The sequence below is a fragment of the Oncorhynchus keta genome, chromosome 8, assembly GCF_023373465.1.
Source record: "Oncorhynchus keta strain PuntledgeMale-10-30-2019 chromosome 8, Oket_V2, whole genome shotgun sequence".
NCBI lineage: Eukaryota > Metazoa > Chordata > Actinopteri > Salmoniformes > Salmonidae > Oncorhynchus > Oncorhynchus keta.
In genome coordinates, this window is record NC_068428.1 from 14,903,677 (window position 1) to 14,918,954 (window position 15,278).

Consider the following 15,278-nt stretch of genomic DNA (forward strand, 5'->3'; position numbering starts at 1 on the left):
GTTCAACACCATGGTGCCCACAAAGCTCATCACTAAGCTAATGACAATGGGACTAAAACACCTCCCTCTGCAACTGGATCCTAGACTTCCTGACGGGCAGCCCCGAGGTGGTAAGGGTAGGTAACAACACATCTGCCACTCTGATCCTCAACACCGGTTCCCCTCAGGGGTGCGTGCTTAGTCCCCTCCTGTACTCCCTGTTCACCCACGACTGTGTGGCCAAGCACAACTCCAACACCATCATGAAGTTTGCTGATGACAACAGCTGTAGGCCTGATCAGCGACAACGATGAGACAGCCTATAGGGAGGAGGTCAAGGACCTGTCCGTGTGGAGCCAGTCCAACAACCTCTCCCTCAATGTGAGCAAGACAAAGGATCATGGACTACAGGAAAAGGAGAGCCGAACAGGCCCCCATTATACATCGACGGAGCAGAAGTGGAGCGGGTCGAGAGTTTCAAGTTCCTTGGTGTCCACATCACCAACAAACTACCATGGTCCAAACACACCAAGACAGCCGTGAAGCGGGCACGACAACACCTATTCCCCCTCAGGAGACTGAAAAGATTTGGCATGGGTTCCCAGATCCTCAAAACATTCCACAGCGGCACCATCGAGAGCATCCTGACCAGTTGCATCAACGCCTGTTATGGCAACTGCTCGGTATCTGACCGTAAGGTGCTACAGAGTGTAGTCCATCCAGGACATATATACCAGGCAGTGTCAGAGGAAGGCCCCAAAAAATTGTCTAAAACTCCAGTCACCCAAGTCAGACTGTTCTCTCTGCTATCGCACAGCAAGCGGTACTGGAGCGCCAAGTCTAGGTCCAAAGGGCTCCTTAGCAGCTTCTACCCCCAAGCTATAAGACTGCTGAACTAATCATCAGATGGCCACCCGGTATATTAACATTGACCCCTCCCCCTTTGTTTTTGCACTGCTGCTACTCGCTGTTTATCATCTATCCATAGTCACCTTACCCCTACCTACATGTACAAATTACCTCGACTAACCTGTATCCCAGCACATTTACTCGGTACTGGTGCCCCCTGTATATAGCCTTCGTTATTGTTTTGTAATTCTACTGTGTTACTTTTCATTTAGTAAATATTTTCTTAACCATTTCTTGAACTGCACCTGTTGGTTCAGGGCTTGTAAGTAAGCATTTCACAGTAAGGTGTTGTATTTGGTGCATGTGACAAATACAATTTGTTTGAAGGCAAAGGGTGGCTACTTTGAAGAAGCTCAAATATAAAATATATTTTGATTTGTTTAACACTTTGTGTTATTACATGATTCTATGTGTTATTTCATAGTTTTATTGTCTTTACTAATATTCTACAAAGTAGAAAATAGTAAAAAATAAAGAAAAATCTTTGAATGAGTAGGTGTGTCCACACTTTTGACTGGTACTCTAAGTTAGATAGAGGCAGACCTGTGACGTGGGTGGCTCTGGCCAGAGTCAGGATTAGGGCACGGTTGAGCTCCTCAGATTCAGCTGACAGCACCGTTTTGGGGTCACTGAGGAAGCGGGTGAACTGAGGCTGAACCTCAGAACTCCCCAACGCTGTGATCAACCGTAACGCTGTGCTCTCAACACTGAGGACACAGAAACAGAAATACAACAATTTTTTACTTTTATTTCAGTGAAAGCTCGTGGTCATGTACAGAGTTACGTCTTTGCAAAACGCTGACCCATTTCTATGTAACGTTCTTATTAAATTGGCAATGATTGAATAACGTCCGCTCAATAGCACATCGTTCCTCTTATTTATTTATTTTTGAAATTTTACCTTTATTTAACCAGGCAAGTCAGTTAAGAACATATTCTTATTTTCAATGATGGCCTGGGAACAGTGGGTTAACTGCCTGTTCAGGGGCAGAACGACAGATTTGTACAGTGTCAGCTCGGGGGTTTGAACTCGCAACCTTCCGGTTACTAGTCCAACGCTCTAACCACTAGGCTAGAGCCTTGGCTTGCACTGGCTTGACCACAGAGTATAGACTAGTACTAAATCCTTTCTGGTCTTATGTATCTGTGATTGTAATGAGCCATCCCTGCCTGCGCAGGAGCTCAAGGACCTGTAACCCCTGTGGTGCTGACCACGTAGGTGAAGGAGTTTTTAACTGGTCAAATGTCCTAACCAGGAAATATTCAGGCCTCTAGTTATAGTATATGACTACACCTCGGGTGTTCAGTGTTTCCTGGTCAGATTACAGTTGCATAAAACATCTTAAGTGTTTCCCTTAAGGAATGATAATGTTCTCTTACCTAAGGGAAATAGAGTATTGCATAGAGCTCCTAAAATATTACCTTACGTAAGGGCACACTTCAAGGGGTTTTATGGTAGTTTGAAAGCATGTACTGCAGAAAGAGTATCTGGTTACCACGGAGACAGCCTGATTCACTGACTAATCATCTTGTCAAATAAATCGTATTTATTTTGTGAGATAGTAAAACAGGATCAACATATTGCTTCAGATGAAAAACCATTACTCTACTATGCAACCAGGACCTGGCCCTAAAAATTGTGTCTTGACTGTGCCTCCTCTTGTAGTTACTGACCAGAGGTGTAGCTGGTTCTGGTTGGTCTGGGGCACGGCGGCTAGCGAGTGCAGGTGGCTGAGCAGCTGGACGCGGTAGTGGGGCTGGATGTGGTGCATACGGTAGCTGAACATCTCCAGCAGAGTGTGAAGGATGCCCCAGGCGTGGGACTTGAACACATTGGGCAGGAGCTGGCCTGGTAAAACAAGACGTCGCAGTTAGAACATCTGTGATGCATTTGGGAATACAATTAATCTGGCCATGCTGCTTGCTCAGGCCAGGGTCGTGTTCAGCAGGGAGAAAAGGTTTTGTTATGGTGTGCCTTTCGGAACATGAACCAGGTCTCTTTTGGGAATGAAATGCAGGCAGGGATTGATAAGCTCTGTAAGGGGATTCAGAGTTTGCAGGACTTACTGATGAATCCTTTGATGCCCAGAGATTCTATCTCCATGTAGACCAGCAGTCTGCTGTAGGTCTCCACCAGGGCTGGGGCCAGGGCGATGCTGGACTTGGCGTGGGCCAACTTGATCACCCGAGTGGCGATGCTATGTATCAGGCTTAAAAGTACAGGGGACAGGGGAAATGTGAATGAGACTTGACCAATGTATGCCGTTTTCACCTTATATATTATGCTTTGATCACTAAACTGTCAGAATACTGCTTATGCAAGTACAAATGTTCAAGGCTTTAATTGGCTCAGAAATTGCGGATTGCTTTATTGTAAAATGAATAAGCACTAAATCCACTGTAAAGCCGCTAGAGCAGATGATTTTTCATTAGCGACAACATCTTTTCAAAAAAACAACCCACTCATCTGTATAAAAAGTCAAATTTAAAAAATAAAAAGCTTTTAGGTTGAAATGGGTGGATGCTGTTTAAACTCATTATCACTCTCCATTCTTTTGATTGTAAATGGCAACTAACAGCAGGGAGAATACAACAGTGATCAACAGAAGAGGGAGGAGACACCACGCTTCAACACTCATCTGTTCTTTGTAATTTAGCACAGAGCCATTTCATACACCCCAGGCTACACTAAACCAGAGCGAAGGAAGATGACTAGAGTTGAAATGTTATACGTTTAAATAAAAAAACTAATTATCCAAGCCTTCTTGAATTTTAAATAGGGCAGGATATAAATGTGAATAAAATTGCATAATGGCGTGTCCTTTAAAAGAACATGGCAGGTGTCTAAAATAATGCATTTTAAAGTAGATTATTTTTAGCACAGCATTTCAAGCGTTTTTTTTTTTTTAATTACTTAATTAAAAACATCATAGGACGCATCCTCAAGTTTTCATGTAAGCCTCGGAAGACTGAGGATGCTCCATTCTTACTTCAATAACCCCTAGTAAGAGCTCTAACTAAATTAAGTATTACTGGTGATGTTGCTGTGATATCCTGACAGCACCATTGAAAGGAGCAGTAGTAGTCGTTGTAGGGACTATAGATATACAGATTCTCTCTCTGTGGTAAGTATAGCCCACCTCATCTTGGCGTGGACGGTGAGGGAGTCTAGGAGGTTCATGGGTAGTGGTGTGACGGAGCCTGATGCGGTACAGTTGGTGCCAGGCAGGGTGATGCGCATGCTGCCGTTGCCATAGATAGTCTCCACAAGCACGCCCATGGGCAGAGTGAAGCACTCCGAGTTAGTGGAGTAGGCATTACACAGCAAGGCGATCTTATAGTCTGTCATCCCCAGGGACTTGTTCCTCAGGCTCTGCTGGAGAAACCTAAACACACAAGGACAGGTGAAATATTATAGGGGGTAGGAGGGAGGGAAGCAAGCAGTTTAAATGCAATCGAACCCCAGATTTGAGATGTTGCTTTTATCTCAAAGGCATCACAAATCATGCATCTGTGAGTTATATTGCAAGTTGTTGACCACTGACTACAAACACTTTTAGACTGGCTGCCCAAGTGATTCCTTATGAGAGTTCTAGTAGACAACATGACAGACAAGAGCTGGTGTTAAGTACATACTGGCCTCTAAAGGTAGAACTGCTGATTTGACACTCTTTTTCTGTGGGACCTGCTGCCTGCACCACTGAATGCTCGGCAACTGACATTTACTCCAGAGGTGTTGACCACTGTGGTTGTTATTTTACCCTGCTGGTCATATATGAACGTTTGAAAGTCTTCAAGAACAATCTGGCTTTAAATGGCCATGTACTCTTATAATCTCCACCCGGCACAGCCAGAAGAGGACTGGCCACCCCTCAGAGCCTGATTCCTCTCTAGGTTTCTTCCTAGGTTCCTGCCTTTCTAGGAAGTTTTTCCTAGCCACAGTGCTTCTACACTTGCTGTTTGGGGTTTCAGGCTGGGTTTCTGTTCAGCACTTTGTGACAACTGCGGATGTAAAAAGGGCTCTATAAAATACACTTGATTGACTGAGACATTCTCTTACTCATGGTGCAGCTTGAGGGAGTGGGGGATAGGAATCTGCAGCTTGGAGTTGTCGTTCTGAGCCTTGCGGTTCAAGTGGATCCAGATGCAAGTCATGGCGAAGGCGTGGGTTGACTGGGGCTTGCTGATGTCTGGCACCGGGATGCACTGTAGAGACACACACATCACGATGTCGCCAGTCATACCAATAAAACTTTCAATAAACATTCAATTTATATCAATATCTTCTAAATTATGTAGACACCAAGTAAATGGTTGTATCACCTGACTAGTAAAATGTATTATGTCACTAAATATTTCACTCATTCATTCACAATTGGCTGTATCATCATTGGTCAGAAAGCTAATAAATATCCACTTAGCTCTGGACTAAGCGGGACAAGTAAGCCATGATTCGGTGTTAGTGCAGCGTTAGTAAACAGATCCAGTATTTGCATGCTAATGGAAGACTTGGCTAGAAGTAAATTGGGGTGAGATGGGGCTGCAGATTCCTTCATTGCGTCCCCTTGGAGACAGCAGCTCTCAATGCAGTTCAGAGTGGAGCCTCCTGGTTCCTGCAGCGATGCTCTGACAGATGGAGGAGCTGAAACGACAGACACACACACACAGTGGCTACCTCTTTCTCTGGGTAGAGAAGATCGAACAGCTTCATGACAGGGAGAAAGTCAGCCAGGGCGTTCTTCTGAATGCTGCCAGATATGAACTGGAGGAGGACCCACATGAGGTGGTCTCGGCCTTTGATCAGACCTCGACCGGCCAGCTGAGGAGCAACACACACAAGACAGACATTTTAGACATGATCTGTATAACAGTCTCTCTGTCTCACAGACGAACAGTGTGGAACAAAAGAACAAATTCAATCGCCAATGGTAAAAATGAAGCAAGAACAAGAATAGAGCATTCATGATAATAGGACAAATGACTGTGTCCACTTCTATGAAAGTTTTGTGTCGGTTTCAAAATCAACACCACCTCACCTTCTGGTGAAGCGAGAGCACCATGTGTGGGAAGCTGGCGAACTGGAAGAGCACAAAGAAAATGAGCTGGCTGGAGAGGTGCTGCCACAGGAGCTGGCTGGTGCCGCCGTCGTCAAATTGCTCCTCGGTCTCAGAGCGCTCCATGGCGTACACCACCAGGTCCACCAGCTGGTCCTCGAGCACCGGGCAGCGCTGCTTGTGCTGGGGGGGGCCCAAAGAGACGGGTGTCAGAGGGGTGTGTAAACATTTTCACAAAAAAAACAAAAAAAGTCAAATGTACCTCACACAGGGAATTCAGCACTGGCCCATACCTCACCAAAACAAGTGAAATCAGCATACAGTGGATTCAGAAATGTAGTTGAGTAAAAAAAAAAATGTAAAAAATAAAATAAAAAAAAAGTGGGGCCATTGACTAGCCTCATTGACTGCTTCATTTTAGTTCCATTCCCTCTTACTCCACTCCAAACACGGTCTCACACCAACATCACTCTCGACACTTGGCTCAAACGGGAGTCTCATAAATGTTGGGTACAAACAGAGCTTGTCCCGGGCACACAGAGGGTACACACTGACTCAAACACACACAAAACAGAGCATGACATGAAGACTACACCACTGCCAATGAAAGCCCAGATCCCAGAGTAGCTGCACTATATCACCACATTGGTCACTTTTGCCATCATTGATAAAAGTAATTTCAGTAATCTATCCAATGTAAATCACCTGTTAAGACAATATTTACTCAACAGGTGGTGATCTGCACATTTACAATCAGTCTTACACTGAATAAATAATGGCTTGTGGTCAAAACGTTCACTGAAAAACAATGCTGATAGACTGAGAACAAGCGTCGATATACCCAGTCTGTTCTGACACCACAGAGAGTACCTTCTTTCTGATATACTGCAGCTGCCCCTGAAAGTGGCATGCAGGTATAGAACACACTGCCATTCATCAACACCACACTGTGAGCAGAGGGTAGCATCATCTCCAAAGGGTGGGGGGGACGACAGTGGTACAACACATGCTCTTCTGAGATGGGGGTTTCTTTACTGGATTAAGGCTGGTCTGATGGGTGTCTAACCAATGGAATTGGTTTATGGAATCTAAAGAGTTAAAAGCCATCTTCGATGGAATTATGTATACAGTAGGTTCTTTTGAGCCTTTTAGTACAATGTTCCAATAGAGGGCCAGGACCAAAGATGGGTCCAAGTAATCATTCTTTTGAAACATAAGGATCATTTTTGTAAGGCTCAGCCCATTGCATTAGGAAAACAACTCAAAATCAGGAGATTGTCTGCCAAAAGTCATGGTGAAAGCAAAGTAATTAGTCAGTCAGCACGATTCATAGTAGCTTTTGAACCAAATCATCCCTGTTGTGGTGGATGTGTCAAAATCCAATAATGTAACCTCAATGGCAAAAGATACATTTGATCATGCTCCTATGGGAACAAAGACATGGTCAATTCCGGACATTCCCGGAGTGCATTTCAATCTAGTACCTTTAAACAACGTAGCCTATCTAGTGTTAACATTCAAATGGAAAACTCTTGCAGTGCAAACGTCAAGATACACCTGAACCACAGTTGAAAACAGACAGGACTATACTACATTCCGGCATGCAGCAGATCAGGGCTTGAAATTAACATGTCATTCTCAGGTACGTACACCTCTAGTTTCAAACAGAAAATGTCAGATCCTCTTTGCTGATTTGGTAATGTTGCATGTTTGAAATTGTAAATGATTAATGATTTGTAACATGCTTTTGTTTCATTCAAAATTAATATATAAATATATATAGGCTACTAAATCCAAGGACATTGGAATAGGGAAGGAACTAGTGTATTCAATAATATAACACACCAAAGTAGATTCTAATAATATCAAATTTGCAATTGTATCAATTGGTGGTAATTGATACAATTTGTTCACATTTTACTACAATCATTTTCCCTTGAGATCTCACGAGAGCTTTTACAATGCTGTTCTGCACATTCTTAGAATTGCAAAATGAATTCATAGTCTAATGCAGGGAGACTACAGGGGCAGTGGAGTTAGCCACCATAAAATGAGAATCTAAGTAAATCACTTAACTAATTTTGCCACAGTGTACAGGCAGTTGAAAGTGTGTTTCAATTGTGTCTAACTATGTATAGAAAATTTGAAGTAGAATAATCTATGAAAGACAGAGAAGCAAAATAATTGTCAAGCTGCTGTGTTTCTGGACTTGTATACAGGATCTTGGGACGGGAGATGGAATTCTGAAACCCAAGACCAAACACAACGCATCTGTGGGAAAGTATGTTCTTACAAAACAGCTTTGAGAGATGTCTTGACAGACAGCAACAGCCACAGCATTAAAACTCCAATGAGATGTGACGTCTACGGACCACACTTCGTGGCCAACAAGGGGAGCTGAACTGTAGACCCTTGCACATCCTGTCAATGTGATGCATTGTCATATCAGCTCTTTCACATGCTCTTGGACATCGGCCTCTATCTAAGGTAATTTCAAGCCCTATGTTATGCTTTATTTGTCATTTTTCGGGTTGTCTAGACGTGATCAGTGTAGCTAGGAAGCTGCGTCCAGTAACTGGTTAGTCACAATACAACAGGAAGATTGTGAACATACCTGAGCAATGTTCAAGGTCTAGAGCATTGGAGGATGGGCAAGACAGGACAGAACAAAAAGAAAGGAAGAAAAAAGGAGAAGACAAAACAGTGACTAGGAGGCCAGCTCCAAGTTCCCCTGTCAGTCAGTAAAGCCGGAGTACTCCTAAGAGACACATCAAGCGAATGTGACGGGGCATATTAGCTGGTGTATTCCCTTACACCAATACTCGTTGTTGTGTGTCCCTGGGCCAAAGGGGCAGAGTCAGACAGAACTTGAAACACTGTTGATTTGAGCTGCCAAGCAGAGCTGGGGCTAAACATAGAGCACTGAATTGGCAGGGAATAGATTGGAGGCTGGCCTTATAGAAACAAAGCAATGCAAACCATTGTTGTTTGCCTTCATCTGGATTCTACAGGTAATCAGATGCACTAAATACAGTACAAGACACCTCACGTGATAGGCTGGTCATCTGGAGCGTCCTTGGCTTGTGTACTGTACCTGTGTTACCAAGAGCAAGGGGGGAGGTAGAGGAGGAAGGGGAGAGCTGACAGGGCAGGAGAGGAGAAGTACCTGCTTGTTGAGCCCTAACATGTTGCAGACCATGTCTCGAGAGTAGGGCTGCTCCAGCACATATCGCAGCAGCCCTGTCTGTGGTTCAAACAGGTCCTGGGGGGAAAACACCCACATCCTTTGACAAAAGCTTTGAAAAACAGGCATTACACTGTCTGGGTAAAAGATTAATATGGAAGTGATAAGTATGATAGGTTTAGGAGTAGTACCTTGTCGAAGGGCAGCATGCCCCTGAGAGGGAATCTTAATGTGGTGGGGTCCAGCTTCCAGGAGTTGCAGATAGCTCCAGAGTTGTTGACCACTGGAAGGAGGCTGCATCTCCCTACAGGTCAAACATATGATAGGTCACTTAAAGGTCTCTGAGCAATAGTCCCAAATAAATATATGCATATCACTGCTCAATACCAGGCAGGTTAGGTGCAAACGGTGGCCTTACCACAGATGGAGTTAATTCTTGCAGTGGGTCGAAAACTGTCAACAAAATCTGACATGAGACTGCCCAGAAGCTAGAATAAAAGAGAAGGATAGCGTGAAAGACTGACCAGCTCAGATGCTATGTATCTCAGTTCAAATCGATTCATCATCCACACAAATGACATGAACATAGCCTGGTTAAAAACATACCCAGTGTGACAACATCCCCTCGGGATAGAGTTTTCTGATCTCTGTAATGGCAAAGTAGGCAGGCAGGAGGCACGCGTTCCTGTCGAGGATGTACTCCACCACCTGCGAGGAGATACAAACATTTGAGCAGGTTATTTCAACAGGAAATCCCCAAACTCTTGTGAAAAAGCCTATGGCTGGAAAGGAGGCGTACCTCTCGTGCAGCTAGCAGCTGCTGGACCACAGCTGAGCTAACAGTGTTGGGGATGGTCTGAATCTTATCCAGCAGAGCCTTCAGTAGATCTCTAACTCCCTGTGATGGAACACAATGAAGCACATCATTCATGTCATTTAGTAGATAATATCCTATAATACACATGTAATAAAACTATTTACACTGTTGTATACATATATATATATATATATATATATATATATATATACATCACTCTGGAACTGCAGGGAAATGTATTCGTTTAACATAAGAAGGGAGTCCACATTGCATAGAATGTGTCTATAGACCCATTGAGTGTGTTACATGTTTTCCAACTTTATGCAATTCAAAACAGATTTAATGCAAAGAGCATGAGAAGGGGCTGCAGATGATTTCCATCTAAGTCAAATTAACTGTCTCGCTAACAAAGTGACAAAGGCAATTTCATCCTTATTAATTTTGGTCAATTGTATTGTGGGTAAGGAAACCCCAAATAGTGCAATGAAAGGGTCTGGCTCGATCTGTGTGCCGCTTAATTCCGAGAGTGTGTTAAAAATGTCTTTCCAGAAACCAACAAGAGATGGGCAACACCAAAACATGTGTACATGACTAGCAGGAGACCGATTACGTCATACACAATTTGGGTTCACATCCGTGTAAATGTTGGATAATCTTGCTTTGGTCCAGTGGACCCTATGAATGAGTTTGCATCGAATGAGGCCGTGTCGAGCGCAAATAAAAGAGCTATGTAACCCTTTTGAGTGCCCCGTCCCATAGTTCATTAGATATTTCCTCACCCAGTTCCTCCTCCAATGAGGATTTAATATTGTTTAATGAGATAACTTGTAGTGAGAAAATTTGACTATAGATTATTGACACGGTGCCTTTCAGAGTGGGAAGTGGGATAACAAATGTGTCAAACTGGGTTTCACCAGGAAGGGTGAGGAATCCTGGATCTATGCTGTGGATTAACTCTGGACTTGTAAGAACCTAAAATAAATTGATGGGGAGACCAAATTTAGCTGATAATTGTTCAAACGTATTAAATGTATTGTTAATATACAGATCTCTCTATCTTCTAATGACGAGCCGAGACCACGTTGAGAAAGCACCAGGAAAAGCTGGGTTTGAGGCTACCGGAGCCAAAGAGGTTGTTTGAAACCCAAAGTGGCGCCTAAATTGATTGCAGATCTTCAATGTTGTTTTGACATATTTTTTGGTGAAGGAGAAGGCCTGTAACGGAGGAGTGAGCAAGGTAAGACAATGATGCGGGTATAGACGAGGCAGCCTCCATCTCTAGCCAAATTGGGGGTGAGAATATCTCTGCTCTGCAACCAGTAGTGAATGATCCTAAGGTTCATAATAGATTCTGAAATCCGGGTGAGTTAGACTGTTGTCTGGTTTGGGCCTCTGCAAAAGCTGTTATCGCATCCTGGGGCCTTTTTGTCCCATATAAAATGGTAGTAATTAGGCAGTCGATCTTTTTGAAAACTGTATTGGGAAGAAAAATCAGAAGGAACTGATAGAAGAATTTAGGGAGAATAATAATTTTAATAGAATTAATTATTGCAACTAAGGAGAGTTGTAGCAAAGACCAGCGTTCCAAATCGTCCTTCGTACGGGTTAAAAGAGGAACAAAGTTGGCTTGATTTTTCGAGATAAATAAAACTAATGTGAGCAATTTTAAATGGCAAATTATATAAAGTATTTTTTTTCTGCCATATTCAGCGGCATCAACTGGCTTTTACCGAGATTCAGTTTATACCCTGATAAGTGACCGAAGGATGCGAAAGAGGCAAGGGCAGCAGGAACAGAAAGGTTGGATGTGTATAATAATAAATCTGCATATAAAGACAGTTTGTGTTCATGTCCATATCCGACTATACCTTTGATGAGGGGGTTGGAGCGAAGTGTTATTGCAAGTGGTTCTATGGCGAGGGCAAAAGGTAAGGGACTTAAAGGGCAACCCTGGCGTGTCGAGCGATGCAAAGCGAAGCAGTCTGAGTGTTATTAGTCCTGACAGAGGCTTGAGGGGATGAGTACATAAGTCTCATCCAAGCCATGAATTTGGAGCCAAAGCCAAATTTATTTAGAGTGTAAAAAAAGGTATTTTCATTCCAAAAAAACAAAGACAAACGACAAGACACAAAAGACATAAAAACTATATACAAATAAAGAGGTTAAAACCCCTTCCAGAAGCATCTCCCCAACTGAGATGCAAGCAAAACCCTAAATAGAAAAAAGTTGAGCAAAGCATGATAACTGTTACCCTGTGCTACCTGGGATTTGTGACCATTTAACTAGAGTAAGCCAAACATACATAGATTGGCCCCCAACAGAGTCTAAGGAAAACTAGCCTCGGTTAAGAGCGGTTTAACAGCAATACAGATGGTAAAACTATGACTGAACCATGAAAACAGACAGATGTTGAAAGAGGCGGCAACCTGGGTTAGACATTTTTTAAATGAAAAAGATAATGACATTCAAATGTCGATGAACCCAGCAAAATTGGCGTCGATAGCAAACCATTCGGGCTGCTAACAATATCAGCTAACCAACCATTTGTTCCACACCATGCGGTACAACAAGGGATGCTTCTCCCGATCTCCTCAGTGTGTCATTGCGAACGTGAAAGAAAGGCACCCTGATGACTAATGGTCGCGGGGGTTCTCCATCCCGTGGTCGGCTACGCAGAGTGCGGTGGGCCCGGTCTAGCAGTGAGTTCTCCTCCAGACCGAGCAGCTCCTGAAGCAGCTGGGCCATGAACTCCGTTGGTCTTGGGCCCTGCACTCCCTCCGGTATTCCCAGTAGACGAATGTTGTTCCTCCGCATTCTACTTTCCATATCTTTGCATCTATTGTCGAGGTATGCCACCTTAGTTGTCAGTGAGCCAACGTTAGCCTCTAGCTCGCTAATGCGAGTGCTGTGGTCTGCAGCATCTCGTTCCAAATCCGATAAGGCCACTCCGTGTGCGTCGAGCTTATTCTGCAACGTTATACTCTCAATAGATTTTTTAAGCTCGTCTTTGACCATTGATATCTCTGACCTGAGATTGGTAGAGAGAGAGTCAATTTTGCCGAAAATATCGGTTTTGAGGGTGCCTATCACGGATTGTAGCATCTCCACAGTCAGTGTTTCCGTGGGGCCGGCATGAGCAGCGTCCGGTGGCGAATCAGGAGAGGGCGCGGGCTTGCTGTGGCCTGCTCTTGCAGACTTCGTTTTTTTCCGTGTCGACGACATTACAAACTTAAAATTCTCAAACTTGATCTGAATTGTTTACGGGTCTCTTCAGACGCCTGGCCAAACAAAAATATATACAAATTTGCAAGGTTAAATATATAAAGTTGGTCACTAAACTCAGGAGCTATAGGGCAACACGTTGTACATCCTTGGCTTTCAACAGCGCCTCTCCAAGTGCATTGTTTCTTACCTTGTAATCCACACCACCGATGATCTTTCGTATGAGTCGAAAAGTCAAGGCCCATAACTGTGTCCGCTCCCACTCCAGGTTATCTGAGCTTATGAGAGCCTGACACACCATCCTGAGAAAACATGACATTTAATTTGTCTGTCCGCAGCACAATACACAACAGTAGTCATTATCTCACAGAGAAAAACACATCCTTACCTGGGAGGTAACAGACTGGTTTCCACTGCCATGGCGAGGCAGTCGTAGAGAAAAGAGATCCGTTTGGGGCTGTGCTGGCCATGAATGAATCGGACAATCCACTGCACACACTGGTCATGGGAATCCTGAAAAAAAGCAGCAAACTTTCTTGTTACTACTGAGGAATTACAGAAACAAGTGCAATGTATAAGGTTTGAATGATGTTTGATGCTGCATGTGTCAAATCTTGGGTATCTCTCTCACCGGAGGAAGAGTGCTCCAATACTGACGAAAGGCACCTAGACAACTGATAAGTTTTGTTCTCTCATCCTCAGGTGTGTCCATAAACATGCTGAGAAGACAAATGCGAAGTCATTAAAGACAACTATGAAAACATAACTCCTCCACAAGTACTACAACAAATTGTATGGCACTGAAGTGTTTTTTATACTGCACTTAATCTTTAACTGGGATGCAGACAGTGCACATCTGGCCTAGCTATGTCTTCACAAAACAAGTCTGCTTCAGAAGTCATACCCTGCAAAGGCTTCCTCAATAACTTCTGTTTTCTGAAAAAGAAAATGATGCATTCAGTGAATAGACAATCAATGGAGTAATGGTTAGAATGTTACACTCAACAAATTAGCTAGCTATCACATATAGAGTTGATGACCTGACAAAACGTGCACGATCTAAGGATGTATTCATTACGGAAACCGTTTGCCGTTTAAGAGCCAAACGGAACTAAACGGGGAGGGACCTACCTGACTGTCAAATATAACCTCTCGTTTTCGGTTTTTGCTACAGAATCAGCATAATGATTACACCCCTGTTGTCATAGGCTAACGTTATATAGCTAAAGTAGAAATGTGGTATAAAGTTAGCTAGCGGGTTTTGGCATTGCTATTAACATGTATCATTAGCTTGATCAACATGAGGCAGCAAATATTAGGCTAAGTGGAATGCATGCTGAGATTGTTGTAAAATGTGGCTAACCAAAAACTATTCGGCCATAAGTGAATTAGCAAAAAAGCAAGCTAGCTAAACCAGTAACGTTAGCTGCTAACAAAAGGTAAGTGGCTAACGTCAGCTGGCTATCTAAAGTTAGCTGTCTGATACAGAATGCACATACCACTACATCCTCGAATATACTCTGGAGCTGGGTTTCCATTGAAATCGCCATGCTTCAACGATGAACACTACAATTTACCAATTCATGTCAGAAATCACATATACACTTTGCTCCATTCAATGATTATGGATGGTTTCTACAGCTATAAGGCTAAGGTTTGTTAACCGGAAGTTGGTGCAGCCTTAAAAACAAACCGATATGACACAGTACATTGTTCCATGTCTGTGGTGCCATTTCGTTTAATAAAACAATACGATCTACGTTTCAATGGTCTGTGGCATATCTAAAATGAAACTATTAATCATACTGATACTTTTAACATGTCTAGATCAGTTTAAACTAAGTAAACGTGCTTATGCAAAATCATAATGTAAAACGTCAACGTCATCAATAACCTCAAGTGGAGAGTTGGCATTTATGCCACAAGGTGGTGATCTATGACAATTAAATAAACTATTCACACCAGTCAAACAAGTCTTCAAACATGGAAATATTTGCAATGTGGCCTATACAAGTACATTAATCACTGCACTGCCATCTCAAGAATGTTGTGGGCCTGTCAAAAGTGCTATGCTATGGTGACCCAACACAAACAAATATGTTTAAGTTATTAC

At 43.1% G+C, this 15,278-nt stretch overlaps 1 protein-coding gene across 3 annotated transcripts in view; it reads right to left on the reverse strand.

Annotated features, from left to right (window-relative positions):
• The window catches only part of med23 (mediator complex subunit 23), a 30,510-nt gene extending 15,653 nt beyond the window's left edge, over positions 1-14,857 (reverse strand). For 2 of the 3 annotated variants that reach the window (XM_035774768.2, XM_035774766.2), the window contains exons 1-17: positions 14,665-14,856; positions 14,070-14,101; positions 13,797-13,884; positions 13,554-13,678; positions 13,356-13,467; positions 9,926-10,024; positions 9,733-9,834; positions 9,545-9,614; positions 9,318-9,430; positions 9,109-9,204; positions 5,925-6,125; positions 5,564-5,707; positions 4,949-5,094; positions 4,029-4,274; positions 2,956-3,098; positions 2,563-2,737; positions 1,432-1,595 (exon numbers count right to left, since the gene is read on the reverse strand). In XM_035774768.2, coding sequence (XP_035630661.1) covers positions 1,432-1,595; positions 2,563-2,737; positions 2,956-3,098; positions 4,029-4,274; positions 4,949-5,094; positions 5,564-5,707; positions 5,925-6,125; positions 9,109-9,204; positions 9,318-9,430; positions 9,545-9,614; positions 9,733-9,834; positions 9,926-10,024; positions 13,356-13,467; positions 13,554-13,678; positions 13,797-13,884; positions 14,070-14,101; positions 14,665-14,715 — 2,107 coding nt within the window. In that variant the 5' untranslated portion in view covers positions 14,716-14,856. Of the gene's footprint in view, positions 1-1,431; positions 1,596-2,562; positions 2,738-2,955; positions 3,099-4,028; positions 4,275-4,948; positions 5,095-5,563; positions 5,708-5,924; positions 6,126-9,108; positions 9,205-9,317; positions 9,431-9,544; positions 9,615-9,732; positions 9,835-9,925; positions 10,025-13,355; positions 13,468-13,553; positions 13,679-13,796; positions 13,885-14,069; positions 14,102-14,664 lie in introns of all 3 variants that reach the window. The other variant, XM_035774769.2, reaches the window with a different exon arrangement.
• Positions 14,858-15,278: the final 421 nt, after the last annotated feature.